General features: G+C 36.2%; 2 protein-coding genes across 9 annotated transcripts; one reads left to right on the top strand and one right to left on the bottom strand.

The window, feature by feature from the left end:
• Window positions 1–399: 399 nt before the first annotated feature.
• On the top strand, window positions 400–2,020 carry LOC147852066 (pentatricopeptide repeat-containing protein At3g24000, mitochondrial-like). Its single transcript, XM_087334407.1, has 4 exons — window positions 400–494; window positions 654–797; window positions 926–1,010; window positions 1,640–2,020. Exons 1-4 carry the CDS (start codon window positions 400–402, stop codon window positions 2,018–2,020), a joined length of 705 nt encoding a protein of 234 aa, XP_087190533.1.
• An 8,340-nt stretch (window positions 2,021–10,360) lies between these two features.
• On the bottom strand, window positions 10,361–16,503 carry LOC147852065 (GPI-anchored protein). 8 transcript variants are annotated; one of them, XM_087334056.1, is made up of 10 exons: window positions 16,046–16,486; window positions 14,912–15,486; window positions 14,251–14,584; window positions 13,082–13,291; window positions 12,406–12,981; window positions 11,280–11,528; window positions 11,125–11,139; window positions 10,906–11,046; window positions 10,735–10,782; window positions 10,361–10,645 (listed from the first exon to the last, which is right to left on the bottom strand). In XM_087334056.1, exons 3-10 carry the CDS (start codon window positions 14,294–14,296, stop codon window positions 10,548–10,550), a joined length of 1,383 nt encoding a protein of 460 aa, XP_087190182.1. In that variant the 5' UTR covers window positions 14,297–14,584; window positions 14,912–15,486; window positions 16,046–16,486; the 3' UTR covers window positions 10,361–10,547. The 8 variants fall into 8 exon arrangements, with proteins under 8 accessions (XP_087190182.1, XP_087190181.1, XP_087190188.1 ...); XM_087334055.1 differs by having other exon boundaries at window positions 14,912–15,464; XM_087334062.1 differs by having other exon boundaries at window positions 13,082–13,217; window positions 14,912–15,464.
• Between the last annotated feature and the right edge of the window lie 1,542 nt (window positions 16,504–18,045).

Here is an 18,045-nt window from a genome sequence, read left to right as displayed (position 1 = left end):
AAATAATGTACCCATCTTTGCTAACATATAGCACCAAGGACAATTGCTGATTTATCCTAAATTTAACTAACAGTTATATTAAATGCTCAAGTCAAAGCTTTAACCCACCGCACTCACCTAGTTAATAGAAGAGCTCATTAACATAACCAGTTACTTAGCATATATTCACAACTTGACTAAGCAAACACATACTCGAGAATAAACTCGCTCTAGCACTATGATAGATGAATATTCAAAACATGGGTTACTACTTGAAGCAAAAGAAACATTCATATGTCTGCCTATTGAAAGCATGTGTCATTGCTACGACATAGTTAAGAGACCAGATTTCCCATAATTTTTGAAATTTGCAAAAAGGCGTTAGAAATTGATCCAAGTGTATACATCAATCTCATAGACATGTATGTGAAATGTGGTTGTCTTGAAGAAGCACATAATGTATTTGATCGCCTTCAAAACCGAGATGTAGTGGTATGGAATACACATATAACAAGGTATATGGAACATGGACTTCTAAAGGAAGCGTTTTTTTTGCTTTGACCAGATGAAAATGATGGGCATATTATAGAATGCAGTCACTTTTCTTTGTATGTTGAAGGCTTGCAATGATGTAAGTCAAATTACCTGGGGCAGAGACATACATACTGATATAGCCAAAGTGAATTTGAAGGAGATTCAGCTATTGGCAATGCATTGGTATCAATGTATGCAAAATGTGCCATGCTTGTAGAAGTACTTGAAGTGCTTGATAAAATGGCCGAACAAACCAGTGTATCATGGACAACAATAATAATTGGGTACATCAAGTTATGTTTCCATGAGAAAGCATTGAGATGCCTTGAGCAAATGGAACTCCAAGGCATCCTAATAGATGATGTTACCTTTTTATGCGGCTTGAGAGCTTATATCAACACAAATTATGCAGCTTGAGAGCTTATGATGGGTTGGATATACATGCTCAAATTGTTGAAGAGGGTTTTGATGGGCATACTCCTGTCTATGACACTCTTGTACATATGTATGCAAGATGTGGCTTATTTATTGAAGTGTTGGATGTGTTCAATGAATTGAAATTCAGAAGCAATACCTCATGGCGCTTATTGTAGGCTATGTAGAACACGGTGTTCATGACGACGTACTAAAATGCTTTAAAGAAACATTATTTGAGCTTCCGGTGTGAGACATCATCGCGTGGACAACACTTATCTCAAGGTATGTTGAGCATGACTACCAACTAGAATGTAGTATCTAGGACTGCATTAATTTGTGGATCTGCTTAGTATGGTTATGTTGAAGAGCTTCAATATAGGCTGAACTAGATGCAAACAAAAGGTGTATCCCCAAGTTCAGCCACCTTTGTCTACAACATGAAGTTTTTAGAGATCCTTGACATGGGGCAAGGGGTACATTGTCAAATTGTTAAATTAGGACTTGAAAAGGGGAATCTTGTTGAAAATATTGTAGTTGATATGTATGCAAAATTTGTTTTGATTGTTGAATCAAAAGATGTGTTCCAGAGGATCCTAACTATAGATGTGGTCTCATGGAATGCAATGATGACAAGGCTTATAGAACATTGTTTTGAGATGATGTAGCTTGATGGTCCCTGATTCTATCACCTTTATATTTGGTCTCTAAGCTTGTCGTAGCAAAGGTGCTATTGACAAAGGCAGAGAGATGCATTCATGGATATAAACTATCCCAATTTGAGATGGATGATCCCTTTGGTAATGTGGTCTCCAAGCTTGTTGTAGCAAAGGTGCTATTGACAAAGGCAGAGAGATGCATTCATGGATATAAACCATCCCTTCTGAGATGGATGATCCCTTTGGTAGCACCCACCTTGGTAAATATGTATGGAAACTGTGGATTACTAGAAGAAGCACAAAAACTGTTTGATAAGTTTTTGTTTCATAGTAAAGGCTCATGGAATGGAATCATAGCAACATATGCCGAATGTGAACATAGTGAAGAGGCCATTGAATGTTTTGATCAAATGCAAGAAGAAGGTGCATCTTGAGATTCGGGTTGTGTCTTAAAAGCATGTGGGTTCTCAGGTATGGTCGCAAAAGGCGAACAAATACATAGTGACGTAATACTAAAAGGTCTTGATATAGAACCTCTTGTTGGTAACACTTTGGTCTTTATAGAACACGGTGTTCATGACGAGGCACTAAAATGCTTTGATCAAATGAGGCAAGAAGGTATCTTGCCAAATGACATCACTTATCTTTGGTCCTTTCTCTAATGCTCTATACATGTTGAGATGGAAAATATTATACACTATTTGTTTATTGCCTCTGGCCACTTTAATTTTAATAGTAATGGAGGATATTTTTTATGGAAAAATAAAATAAAAATAAACTCTCTCTCATCAACCATAGTTGGAACCTAAACTTGTGAACTAGGGCAAACATGATGCAAGAGTTAGAAATTTTCATGCAAGCCCCATCTTTCGTGTCTTACCTACTTTTGGCAATAAAAATTGTAACTTAGTAGGCTTTATTGTGACATTAGTCCTTTATCACAACTTATGATCAATCCTATCATGACTTGAGGAATGATACTTCTATGGTGTATGGTTTTATTGTGGTTTGTAGATATTTGGAGAGTTCAGATATTATGTGACTTTTAGCAAGACTTTGGGTGACGGCTCGTAGGATCTAATCTATCATGGATTGGCATTCTTCCATGAATTTGGGTCTTTTGTAACTCAACTTCTCTCTATCATATCTTTTGAATAGTCCGTCATAACTTTCCAATCTATTGTGAAATGGTCTCTCTATCATGGCTTGGGCTTTCATGTGACATGTTATGAGGTCTATTGTGAGTTTTCTCTTTGTGGAAACTATCATGAGATAACTTGGTACAATCCTTAAAACTCTTGTACTAGTACTTTTCATGATTACACTCATAATTGTGATTAGTGTATAGATACAACAAATAAAAAAAATTAAAAGATTTACTTAAACAAAAAGCGACAAAACTACTAAGAAATAAAGAGAGAAAAAGTGGTTGGGATTTAATATAAATAATAAAAAAATCAAAATTTCATATATTAATCACATTTGAACAAGGGTTAACAAATAATTTAGGATTTAAATAATTTTAAACTCCTCAATTTAAGCTTTCATGAGACTTATTGAGACGTCTTTCTCTTTATATATTATTTCTTCTCGAATGACTAAATCATTGCTTTGAGGGCTTACGAAAAGCTCACAAAAGGCTTCAAGAGGTAGCCTACTCCATGACAATGGCACTAATTCATGCATGTTCTTAATCTTGGCCTGAGTTAAGCGCCCTTACAACGGTCATGTTGTAGGATTGGACCACGATCTATGTTATTGTTAACCATTTGAGTCGAAGCGGTTGTGAATAGCTCCTTCGCCTACTAATAGTCATGTTAAGTGTGCAAACTGAACTTCTCTTATTGAATCACCACACTCACCAAGAAAACCAAAATGCTCATTAACATAAGCACGTTCACTTAGTGAACATACCTGACTTAATTTGCAAAACACATAACTCATGAAGAATGTGTTGTCGTGAAGCTCAAGCCCATTACTTCACATATAAAACTTTTTTCTTTTTTCGTTTTTTTGATAAAAGATTCACCTTGGTATTGATGGCAAGATGCCCAAATGCGACAAAGAATATAGGAAAACATAACCATCATACCTGTTAGAAATATTGAGAATCGATCAGATAGGTATATAGAGTTACAACCATAGAGATGGATATATGAAAACAAAACTTCTATTACATATGAGAGTAGCTCACAATGGTAGTTCACCCATGCACTCACACTTTAGAGCTTAGATGGGATCTGGACCAACTCACTACAAAATTAGTGGGGACTAATGATCAAATCAACCATTGTGTAAGAAAGTGGATTATATTCTATGTTTGGTCTGAGTATAACATTAAATGTGCAAGTTAGTTGATAGTAGTGGAGATATTCCTTTTTTGTCAACTAACTTGTCATTTAATATGACCCAAGTCCCTAGATACATGCTAGTGCTAGATAATACTTATCTTGAAGTCAATGGCACATACTTCACGACTAAGTACATCGTAAGTTGCCCACAAAATATTATAGTTAACTTGATTAGCCAATCCTATTACCTATTTCACTCTTTGCTAAATCCATTGTGTCCTACGCATCTACGGTTTCCTAGATTAATACCTTATCGACCCATATGGTTGAGTTGCATACTAGCCGCTCCTCATTTGGGGCGCTATCACAAAATGTGCACTCTAAGAGCACATATGGGGATAGATTTACAACTTGGGGCTGATCATTGATTATATCTAACACACCCCCTCAATGGTCAACCCATTGAGTTCTCTTGGAATTGGGCCAACTCCTAGTCGTCGAAGATGTTGGTGTAGTTGTTTTGCTCCAAGTGCCTTTGTGAAGATATCCGCAACATTTTATGATGTCGGCCAGTACTCAAGCTCCACAATCTCATCATTTATTAGCTCCGGCACATAGTGATACTGAATCTCTATGTGTTTAGTATGTGCATGAAATACGAGGTTCTTGGCAATGGCCATGCAACTCTGATTGTCACACCTCAATACCGTTGTCATCCTTATTGGAACTGCCACATCCATAAGGATTCTTCTTAGCCAAACTACCTCGCATGTCGCTATGCATGTTGCTTTGTATTCTGCCTCCATTGAAGATAGTGCCAATGTTGGTTGTTCTTTACTACTCCATGAAACAACTCCAGAGCCTATTGAAAAACAATATCTAGAAACCAATTTTCTGGAATCACTATCTCCAGCCCAATCGGAGTTGCAATACCCACTAAGTTTGTCAATTGTTGGCTTGTAGAAGATTCTATAATTTAAAGTACCTACAATTTACTTTAATACACGTAGTGCAGCTTTCCAATGAGTTTCCTTCGGCTTGTTGCTGAATCGACTCACCACACCAACTACAAAACAAATATCCGGCCTAGTATTGCATAGGAAAATAAGACTTCCTACTAGCTGTCTATACTTCCTTATGTCAACCATTGGTGACGGGTCTTCTTGGGATAGCTTGCAGTTTGACTCCATTGGAGTCGACTTCAACTTGTTGTCCATCATCCCAAAGGTCTTCAAGATCTTTGTTGCATACTTTCTTTGTGACATGAAGATGCCAACCGAGGTTTGCCAAACCTCAATTCCAAGGAAGTAGTGTAGAATCCCTAAGTCTGTCATTTCAAACTCAGTTTTCAAACACTCTTGTGTTTGGCCAATACACTCTTCATGGTCACCAGTAAGTACTAGATCATCCACGTAAATGATGATGATGACTTGTTTCATGTCCTTCATTTTGACATACATACTTGCATCCAAAGCACATTGCTTAAAGTCGATTGATTGTAAGAAATTGTGTATCCTCTTGTTCCAAACTCTTGGTGCTTGCTTTAGACCATACAACGCCTTCTTCAACTTGTAGACTTTGTTTTCTGAATTCGGCATCTCAAACCCTGGTGGTTGTGTCACTATACCTCCTCCTTGAGATGCCCATTCAGAAATGTCGATTTGACATCCATTTGATAAATCGGCCATCCTCTTGAAGCAGCCAACGTTATGACCATTCGAATTGTTCTCATGTGAGCTATCGGGGCAAATGTTTCTTGTACATTGAACCCTTCAATTTGGGAGTATCCTTGCGCTACTAGCATGGCCTTAAATTTCTCCAAAGAACCATCATCTTTATACTTTACTTTCCACACCCACTTGGTGCCTATCACCTTCCTCTTTGTTGGCCTCCCTACCAACTCCCACGTGTCATTTTTCATGATGTTATCGTATTAGGATATGATCGCCTCTTTCCACTTCAGGTTGGCCATGGCTTCCTCCACCGAGGTAGGCTCACTGACTGAGCCTATGATGTCCACCATCAGAGCCATGTTGATGATGTGATCAGAGGGTCTACCTTGCTCATGTATTCTTCTTGATCTTCATAATCCATCAGTTGAAGTTTCAGGAAACTCAACTTTATAAGCTTATCTTGAATATCCTTAATCCTTTTTACAAAGGATTCTACTTTCTCTCCATCAGCGAGCTTCTCTGCAGCAAGCTGATTTTTGAGGTTCTGTATCCTTGTATAGTTTCTAGTTTCATATTGGCTGGCCAATATGCTCCAAGCTTCATGTGCCCTAGTTGTATGTTGCATTAATGTTAGTATAGAGTCACATACACCAATGACTATGGTACACAACACATCAGCATTCCTTCTCTTCCAAGCTTGAAGTAGATCAACATTTGGAGGGATTGATGTGGTAGGGTGTGCAGGGTCAAAGGTCACCATGGGCTCAGGATCTCCTCCTGTGTGTCCCATGATTGTCTCCAACAACTTGTAGGAGTCCAAAATGGCAAACATTTTGAACTTCCATAGAGTGCAGTTGGTTCCATCTAACTTTCCATCAGACAATGGAGGTGGGCCAATGCGTAGTGGAGCAGCTGCAACATTCATGGACAAGGCCATTGATAATCTCTCTCTCTCTCTCTCTCTCTCTCTCTCTCTCTCTCTCTCTCTCTCTCTCTGCTACTAGACAACAACTACCCGTATATACCTAATCTAGGTCAACCTCTAAGCTCTGATACCATGTTAGAAATATTGATAATCGATTAGATAGGTGTATAGAGTTACAACCACAGAGATGGACTGATGATCAAATTAACCACGGTATAAGAAAGTGGATTATATTCTATGTTTGGTTTGAGTATAACATTAAATGTGCAAGTCAGTTGATAGTAGTGGAGATATTCCTTTTTTGTCAACTAACTTGTCATTTAATATGACCCAAGTCCCTAGATACATGCTAGTGCTAGATACTTCAAGACTAAATACATCGTAACTTGCCCACAAAATATTATAGTTAACTTGATTAGCCAATCCTGTTACCTATTTCACTCTTTGCTAAATCCATTATGTCCTACGCATCTATGGTTTCCTAGATTAATACCTTATCGACCCATATGGTCGAGTTGCACACTAGCCGCTCCTCATTTGGGGCGCTATCACAAAATGTGCACTCTAAGAGCACATATGGGGATAGATTTACAACTTGGGGTTGATCATTGATTATATCTAACAATACCCTCATCAACCAACATGTCAAAGTAGCAAAAACCCTCAAGCATCTACCTTCACATATAAATAATTGAGTATGAACCATTAAAACAAGACTTTTTGTAAGCTATATTCTCAATTATAGAACGTAATAAACGTGTTCGTGCAAGCATTCAAACATTTGGAAATGAACACATTAGCTTAACCTAGTGATAAGTTGTCATGTTGATATTGCTTATGTCTTTGGTTCAATTCCCAATTTTCTCCTATCCTCTCGTTAATGTCATGTCATGGCAAAATTTTGTGTTAGTGTCATGTTCCTTTTTCTTTTCTTTTTTGTTATTAGAAATTAGCTCACCCTAGTGGTAAGTTGTCATGCTACTACCGCCTATGTCATGTTTTCTTCATGTTCTCGAATATACATTTTATGAGTTTTTGAACGTTTGACTATAATTTATAATGACATATTTTGATTCAATCTGTATAGTTCATACTCATTTTTTTGTAAAGTTCTAAAGTGAGGAGGATAGAGATGTCTTGATTCTTAAGAAGCATCCCAAAGGTATGCATGTGATACAATGCAAATATCGCAACCATACTTATGTTGGTGGTTCACAATGGATTAGAGTCCACTTATTGGGATTGAGAGTGAATCAATATATAATATAGAACATAGTCAATCCAATCCAAATTTGAGACAATTTACCATACACGTTTGATTGAATCATTCTCGAATGTGAATGCACGTATGATATGTATGGTTCATTCTATGTTCTCAATGATGTGTTATGAGTTATTGCATATATATTGGTTCACATGAGCAACATGACTTTCATGGTTCACACATTGTCACGTAAACTACGTTCATGCACTAATCGAGCGACACCACAAGGGACTTGAACCACAAAGGACATGATGTTGTGCGAGAAGACCTTTAAACCCTTATGTGGATTGCCTTGTGTAACTTCCCTCTAAGTGAATTAGCATGATTAGGTCCGAAGATTTGAGTCAAGGAAATCTAGACTCAAGGAAGCCTATGCTCACCCCTTAATTTGGCTAATAACGAGACTTCCTCATCCAAATCATTTGGGATTTTAACTGCATTAACACCTATTACTTCATTTGCCACTTGCCTCTTTCCTTGGATCGCGTCAAATATAACCTCATGAAATTCTTTCTTTGTTTTTCCTAACAATTCCTTTAGATTTATTGCAAATGAATATTTCAATCAAGATAAAGATAGAAGCCATTACACCCATGCTAGGGCGACAACAAAGGCCCCGATCAAGATTAGGGAAGAGATGCAATCACATATTGCATTGATGAACCATGGTTTCGAAGTTAATATCATGTCATCTTATTTGTACAATCTTGGGAAATGTCCTATCAACTAAAACCATGGATGAAAAGTCTAGGTGACAACAGAAGTAGCTCAAGATCTCTACAGACTATGCCTTAACATTATAGCAACAATATGAGATGTTTTTGTAGATTTGAAATTATTTGATCGAGAGAAGTCTTTCTACTAACCAGTTATTCTAGGTCAGCCCTACATCACTGCAATAAGAATGGAGGTCAATGTGATAGACAATGGACCAAACTTTGTGTGGATCAAAAACCAGATTGGAAGAAGGTTACCTAAGTCGGTTACTATTTGATTTAACCATGTGCAAAATAAAGAGCTCCTTTGAGACTAGGTAATGCAAAATAATGTGCAATTTCAAAAGGGTGTGAAAGTATCATGTGTGAGATTTAAACCCATAACCTTAACATATCAACCATTAGGAAAAACATATTTTTAATGTTTCATATTAAAATTACATCTTATTCATTATTGCATATGGTTGATTCATATGATCAACATGGCTTTTATGCATCAGATGATAACACATGTACCCCAAGTGGCGATTGCACATTGCATGCGTCACATGCACTCTTATTCAAACACATTTAAGGAGAAATAGTCAAAACATCTAGGCACCAAGGACATTTTCATCGAATAATCAATTAAGTAAGATAGCTCATCGAGAAAGGTTTTCCATCTCTCAAGATCAAAGTCATGGGTTCGAGCTTTTTGCATAGATAAGGTAGTATCTTTATGATGGAATATTGTAATTTTGGTTAAAAAAATATTGTATTCCTAATTAAAATAAAACAAATTTATATCATATATTGTCTCAAATTCAATTAATTCTATGGTATCTCTTTATCTATTGTCATACTCATCTCTCTCCCTCCTTCGTAAACCCGAGGGTTCAATGCACCGATCACAAACTCTTTTCTTCATATGCTTTGCAACGAGCATTTTGGTGTGAGATAGTATGATCTTCACTCACCAAGCATTGTATACCTTTGAGGTATATCGAACTATTTTCGAGTATGATCCTTTGTTGTGTATCATCCATCATTGTGCATACAATAAGCCTTTCTTTAGCGAGCAAGACCATGTTTCCCAACTTGAAGAAGAAGAAACCCTAAGAGAGAGAGAGAGAGAGAGAGAGAGAGAGAGAGAGAGAATCCACCAAAAAAAACCTAAACCCATTATCATGTGTGTATGTCCATGGGAGACCGATTGCAATTGATGGAACAAGGCCTAACAATGGTGAGGAATAAACTTGAGTTCTCTCAATTTTATGACTTTGATGTTACAATGTAAACCACCAAGCTAGTAACCATAGAGAGAATAGAATAGAATAGGCAATATTTCTTTTTATGTTAGAGAGAGAGAGAGAGAGAATTGTATACATTTTTTCTACATTGGACGCAATACACCTATGAATGGTGTTTAGGGTTTATGGTTGTCTACATTTTAAGTTTATGTTATGAACATAGAAACATAAACTTAAAACACTGGTAAGAATGCCATTTAGCAAAAGAATAAAATTCAACATAATCATTGGTATTACGAACAATATATGAAGTTTGGTCAAGAATGAACTTTAGAAAAGAATCAAACTCAACCTAATCATTACGATTTCATCTCACATTTTCAATATTAAATGTAAAATTGATTAAAAAGTTGTCATTATGATCATAATAACCTCACCCTTCTACTTCCAAATTTACATCCTATCAACAAGAAGGTGAATAATACATATTAGTTACAATCAAAGCTAAACAGGTTATGTATGAGTTGTGAGAGGAACATGGCACATTGCCCATTGAGGAAGCCAAATCATTAAGTCAATATCAACAAGACAAAAAGGATACTGTCGTTGTCAATAGTTATGGGGTGCAGAACGAAAATCGATCAGAGAAAAAATTGGGTATTTTTTGTTGAGTCCATATGCAAAATAGAAACATTTTAACTTTAAAGGTGTAAAAGACCTCCCCAAAAAGGATGCCATTTTGTATATATTTGCTGTTTCATACATGGTAGTAAAAATTTACTATACATACACACATATACATAGGCAAAACCTAGTGTGAAGCTGTTATCTATTTGTTATATGATATAGTGTTGCCTTTTGATTTAAGTATGTAGAGAAGTGATTAGAGCAAAAACCCATCCCAGGGCTATGAAAAGCAGGCTGTCGAGATTTTTCAAAGCTTGAACTTGGATGAATGTTCCTGTGATTGCTTGCAATGAGGAATTGTCATTATTTCTAAACTTCTACGTTTTTTAACAAAGATTGGCAATAAGGAACAAGATGAATTACCAGGGTTCCCAGATGTATGAAGCATAGGCAGAGCAGGCAATGTCTCCCCTGCATTAATAAAATTCATCATTAATATATACATATATTCTTTAGTTTTTTTTTTTTAATTTTGGTTTTTATATATTAGCACAAAAAACGAATAAAAAATTCCCAGGTATCAAAGGATCTTACGATTGGCACATAGTGGGAAAGATGATAAAGAAGTAGACAGAGGCCAAGGAGCTGGAATGTTGTCATTCAAATCACATGTAAAGCTGATTCCAGAAACATTGTCATAGACAATGTCACTGGGTATCGATCTAAGCAAACAACCTGAAACAATAAAACAAAATGTTGGTATGTTTTATATAATATTAATCGACATTCATCAAGGGTCATGTCTCTTTTTACCTTGTTGTCCGTAAACTAGTTTTAAGCATCAAAACACCCCACAAATATATTTGCATAAACCATGGCCAAAACAAAACACAAAAAAGAAGCAAATGTTAAAACAATCTTGTTTAAAGAGATACTACAATAACATTCCAACAAATGATTTTTCTTACCTTGCAGGCTAAAATCTTTCAAGTCAACCTGACAAATGTTATATATGTTCGCCACGACTCCTTCCTTCTTTAACATGGAGGCAAACAATGTGACACATTCAAGAGCTTGCATATTTGTAATAAGCATTTGTTGTTGAAGAGTTGAGGTATATGCTGAAAGAGCAGTGCAGCATTTGGATTTGGATGGAGAATTCCCACTACATGCTGTTGATACTGATGATGTGTTATCATTGAATATGAGAGGACATACTGCAAATTCATCCAATAATCCTGGGCTTAAAGTTATTGTGTAAGATCAAATATCCAACAATGTTTGGATTTCATACACATTGTTTTACCCGCTCTTTTTTTACAAGCAATTATACAAGTGACATTATTTTTTGTTGCTTATAATGCTCATTGCTAATAGATCTACAGAACCTAGAGGTTATGCATATAATACCATACATATCATGCAATATCACATGAGTTTATGTTGCTGCCATACCTAACCCACACCCCCCATATGACCTTGCCCACATTTATGCCAGGGATTGTTACTACATGGATCAATTGCACCTCGACTGGACACATTTTACCACACACATCTCCACTATACAACACTCTAACATCAGCATATTCTTGTACCATAAGATCAATGAGCAATACATTACACACCTACAACAAGGCACAAGATTGGGACCCATTCCACCTATTCATGCAGAGATATAGGTGTGATATGGCACTCATGTTTTTTCTGGAGATCAATTTTGCAAGCATATTGGGGAGGTTCACATCAGTTCATTTGACCAGGAACCAACTGATTCAGGGATATGCAACAATCAGTATACTACAAAGACATGCATATTTTCAGGAGCTTTGGATGAAAACGATAGTGGTTCAACATCTTGGTCAGAGCAACTCTCACTTTGTCACAGGAATCATTTATCATTTTCAAACAAAACATCTTCAATAAACTACGAGATGCAATTAGGTACTATTTAAAATCAGAGTTCCTGAAACACTTGATCAAGAGAAAATCAGAGTTTATTGTTTCTCACTTGATCATTAGTATATTTTAATATTAAATTGCTGAGCCCTAATCAACCAGAAATATTGTGATTGATATTCCAGTTTTGAGATGTACCTTGATTGACTTTACAGTTGTATAGGATACGAAATGCGGAAATTGACACCTCCAGACCCAATTCTCTAGCTAACCAAGCATACACAATGCCTTCACAATCATTTACTAGTTGTTGAAGGTTAAGAGTACTCGAATTTGACATTAATCGTACAGCAGCATCAGTGATAGCTGGTTGGCAGATGGCATTACAACACTCTGTTAATGGGTCAACTATTGAGCATGCATTCAGTAACTTGTTTGTATCAACGATTTGTTCAAACTTCTTCACACTTGTTACAGGACACAGACCCCCTGTCATATTTGTTGGCTGAATATTACATAGCTCAGTGATGCTTGTATTGGCACCATTTTCAATAAGAACACTCATAATTTCAGCAATACACTCGATTGCATCTGAATTATTCAAGACCAAAGAACCTGATATGAAACTATGCTCTCCCTTAAATATCTGTAACATGCTCTTAAACTGAGGGCAACATATGGCATTCCCAACATACTTTGCCAGAGGAGCTGTGCAATCTTCTGCTGTTCTAGTAAGAATTTCTTTAATGGATGATATCTTGAGACCACATATATCTGCAGAAGAAGCAGAACATCTTCTTCAGCCTTCCATAATTGAAAAATGTCACTTATAAAATGAGTGTGTTGTTTGTACATCTAAATAAAGATCGTTTACCTGACAGTAGAGGAACGGAACCATTTGGTAGCATTGGATATTGTGGCGAGGCTGGTAGGAGTGGAGATAGGCTTGGGGCAGCTGTGTTCCATGTGCCTAAATATGAGCCGTTGTATTCTTCTAAGAAAGTAGCTCCCTGGACACAGGTGAAGCTCACTGGGTATGAAAGAAATAGTACAAACAAGAACACTTTCATTCGTCCCACCACACCTACAATAAAACAAACCCAAAAGGAAGCATCTATAAATCATAAATCAACACTCATATACATATTTGTGGCCTCATTTCCATGTCAGCAGGGAAGGTCGTGACCTATAAATTCTCTGTTCCTTTTTATCAAGTATCTGTATTTCAGAGTTTCCTCTCCAGTTGTCTCTATCTTGCATTCTTAAATCAATTATTCTTCTGTTGGGAGTTTCCACCCTATCCATACTTTAACTTCTCTATTCATTCTGTTGTGTGTGACTATCTTAAATTCTTATCAACTGATTCTCTCACTACAATCAAACATTGTTGGGGTCAAATTTTCCTAATTATATGATTAACCTAATAAACATGATTAAATCAATTATTCTGCTGTTGCGAGTTGCCAGGTATCTATAGTTTGACGTCTCTATTCTATCTTAACTTCTTATCAACTGAAACATTCTTGGGACCAAAATTTCCTAATCATATAATTAACCTAGCAAACATGATGAAATCAATAAAACATGCACCCAATCATTTATCGCCCAAGCAGGGGTGCAACAACATCTAGCAAGTACCTTGGGTTCCATGTGCACAATACTAATGGCCAAGTTGTAGACTACAACTCAGATGGAGGTCATGCATAGCTTAGAGAGAGTTCACTAACCATAAATAATGATGATGATGAACTGGTGCATAAGAGTGGGTAGCCCTTTACATTCCCACATATCTTATGTCAATGTCTATGACGTAGCCATCTACGCTGCAGTAGGTCAATCACTGCCCACGTCCCAAAAGTTTAACTAATAGTTAAGCTATGTATATGCTAAAAGCTAATGGGCTTATGCTAAGCTTAAATTACATAAATAAAATAGTTATGCATAGGCTCATAACAGGCTTAGATGAATATCAGAGAGAAACATGTACATTTGTAGGCCATTATGTTAATTCAATTAAACAAACAGAAAAGGTAAGAACCTTACAGGATAAGTGGATTGAAATCTGGAAGCAATAGCGGCAATTCTTCATTGCACTGAAAACGCATAACGCAAGTACAAATAATATAGCTGAACAGCTGAATCTCTAAGAAAAAGGATGGAGAACCGCAGAATATCCCAATTTCAGACATTCACAAATCGATTTCCTCCTGGCATAGCCCAAACCATGTTCACCCTTCCATTTCTTCTCTCTGTTGAAAATCCTACAAAATATACTAAAATAGTTGCTTGCTTGAAGAACAGCTTGGATTTGAACTCGAGTGAAGCAATCTCCCTTTCAGTCGGAAACGTTAGAAAGCTATCCTAAAATATATATAGACTGCAACCACATCACAAAAGTGCAATTTTATGAGGCCTGCATTAGAGAATTTGTTTGCATTATGTAGAAAGAGTTCTGTTTTTCTAGTCTTCAAGTAAAAAAATCTCAAATTTCTACTAAATTAGTAGTGTTCTAAAAGGAAAACACAGGTTTATACTCTAGGGCAGATGTCAGTGTAGATTTAATCTATACCAGATATAGACAACAATAAAAACTCTGTATAACCAATCACAAAAGTTGTCTCAAGTCAATACGAACCCATGGTGTTCTGCTTTTCTTATCAAAACTAAAAAACGTACTGAAACAGTGGTTTGCTTAAAGAAAAACGTGGACTTGAGCTTGGATGCCTGTTTCAGAAATTACTGCAGAATTACTTTCTAATAGGTATAAACTGCAAATCACATCACAAAAACTACAACTCCAGGTAACTCAATTCGTGTGTTTGGACTGGATTGCAACTAAACAAATTGATGGGCATCCAGCTTAGTTTTTCCAGTTTTCACATCAAAAAATGCCACATTGTCCTAAAACATTAGCTTTCTCAAAGAAAAAGCTGGATTTGTACTCAAGTGCATCAATTTATCTTTAATGGATATTGGCAGAGTTGCTCTATAGACTCAAATATAGATTTCAACCCACTTCACAAAAACTGCACTTCCGTAAGACCCAGAGCAGAAAGTTGTCGACAGAAAAGCTCAATTTTGTTCTTAAACAGTAGCTTGCAGAAAGAAAAAGACTAGTTTTGAGCTTGAACACATCAATTCCCATTTCTGAAATCACTACAAAGTTCCCCTGTAGCAGATAGAGAGTGCAACTCACGCAGAAAATACTGAAATTCTGTTCCTCATGTCTCAACGTGTTGATTAGGACTGAAAGAGTTCTGTTTCAAATCAAAGAAAACCCTTGAAATACGATTGTTGTAATCAATTTGTAGCTTCCTTAAAGAGAGACCAGAATGTATCAATTTTCCTCACAGTAATATTGCAGATATAGAGGGCAACCCAGAAGTAAATACTGGCATTGTTTAACCCACGTTAATCATGAAAGTCATCTAATTGAGTCTATTAAAGCTTTCCACTTTTCCTCAACGCTCAAATTTGTATTAAAATTGTAGCTTGTTTTTCATAAAAACTCAAATATGAACTGGAATGCATCGGATTCCTTTGTTTGAATGACTAATCTGTTTGTTAGATCTGGCTCAATTTTTGTAACTAAACAGTAGCTTACTCTAATAAAGGCTGAATTTGAACTCAAGTTCCCATCTAGAAATCGCTAATAAGTTTCTCTACAGTGAATAAAAACTAAAATCCACATCACAAAAACTGAAATTCTGCATAACCTACACCAGGAAAGTTGCTGAAAAGAGTTGCAAAGTTGCAAACAATCTTGGTTTTTTCAAACTTCTGTACCGAAACATCTTAAAACTGTACTACAATGGTAGTTTTCACAAAGAAGAAAAACCTGGATGTGAACTTGAATGCATCAAATTAACCCCTTTCAAGTCTCCGCAGTAGATATCGACAAAAACTGACATCACTTCAACAGAAATTTGGTAGAATCAACAGGCCTCTGTTTTGTTTTCTCTTTTTCCCCAAGTGTTCTGCACAGAAGGACCTCAAGAAAATGTACTAAAGGGTAATAGTAGATTTCTTAATAGTAGTTCATCACATTCATCTATGCAAGATGTGCGTGCGTGCGTGCGTGTGTGTGTGTGTGTGTGAGAGAGAGAGAGTGAATGAGTGTGAGTGTGAGTGTTCTCTAATGGATTTTGAAAAAACAAGAATCTGGTTTCTCACCATAGCCACCATTTCATCACAATGTTCCTGCAGAGACAGAGACAGAGACAGAGACAGAGAGAGCATTTGAAATCAAATTCATTTTTGTTCTGTTCCTCTTTTTCTCTTTTTCTCTCTTTCTATGCTCTTGAGAAACAGAGCTCTTGAGAAACCACAATATTTCTATACATATGTATAGAAGCCAAAATCCATATCTCTCTCTCTATACAAGCAAAACAAAAACACACACACCAAGTTTTTGCATATTTCTACGGAGTGCCCCTACCAAATCTACATGCAAAAATAAGCCTCATGTTTTGGATATTTATATAAGTGATCCGACACCTTTGCACTCATTGGTTTGGTTTGGTTTGGTTCAGTTTGGTTTGGTTTGGTTTGGTTTGGTTCGGTTTCTGGATCAAATATCCACTCATTACACAATTCCACGTGTCAAAGTTGTGCATTTTTTTTACTTCATCAAAAAGGAAATCAACCCACTCTTTCTCTTGAGGACCCATTCATCATCGAGCAACTCTACCTCCTTATGTTTTGGAGATGGTTGCAAAAGCATGTCAAGCTATTTTGCCCACGGGATGAGTTTCCCATGTTCAAAGGTGAGCTAGTGGTTTCTAACTTCCAGTTGATTATGCATTCATTTCGATGCAACGTAAATATCATGGGTTCTTTTTCTAGATACTTTATATGCATAAAACAATAAATCTATATAAAAGGACAAATCTCGTGTTTTTGGATACTTATATAAATATACATATTGCATCATGTATTGTTAAATTGCAAATGTGGGATCGACTTCTTGTTTAGATCTTGAATAAGAGATCATTTTCTTCTACATAATAAAAAGGCTCATATTTGGTTGAGTCGATAATACTTTGCATATTTGCAAATGCGGCAAATTTCAGACCTTTCCACTCACGAATGGTTATGCTTGTTGCTTCAAACAAAAAAAATTCCTTGGCTCATTCACCTACCCCAACCATAACACTTGTATAGCATAAGTATGTCCTCTTTTTGTTGCAATCCCAAGAAAATATCATCGTAGATGTAGTTATGCCGAGCTAATCGCTTATCCTCGTTATCTAAACATAGGCATTTAAGAAACCAATGTTCAAAAGAGAAATATGTAAGCCTACATTGCTCTACATTTATCTCTATCTTTTTCTACAAAAGACAATCACGATCAACTCGATATTTTCTAGTGACATATTCTTGGCTTTTTAAGACCATGACATACAATGATGTTGTAAAGGGCTAATGGATAACGTTTTAAAAGCTTTTCCAATCGAGGATGACGAAACAAATAAAGCTTGAATTAAAAAGTTTCTTATCTTCGATGTGGTAATTGCAACTTGTCACTAGAGAACAAAAACTAGATATTCATTGCTTATAAATAATTGCTTACATGCATGTTTGAGAGACATTGCAATATTTTTATTCTTTGATGTTCTCTTATGTGTCAAGTATTGATTGAGCCTTTTGTTACACTTTGGAAGGACTGCAATATTTGAGACAAAAGGGTAATAAATAAACTTGTTGAGAAACAATAGGGTAACGATACTCAAGTATTTGATTTCTTTAAGATAAGTGATTTACAAATCCTTAAGTCAATGTCGCCTTTATTGATTTAAATTCATGTTAAAAAATGCTGATGTTTCTACTTTTGTTTGA

Source organism: Azolla caroliniana, unplaced genomic scaffold (genome assembly GCF_043228905.1).
Source record: "Azolla caroliniana isolate FFs.n. ecotype wild unplaced genomic scaffold, voAzoCaro1.0.p SCAF_18, whole genome shotgun sequence".
NCBI lineage: Eukaryota > Viridiplantae > Streptophyta > Polypodiopsida > Salviniales > Salviniaceae > Azolla > Azolla caroliniana.
Note: the sequence above shows the minus strand (reverse complement) of the source record. Positions and strands in the feature narration are given on the sequence as shown.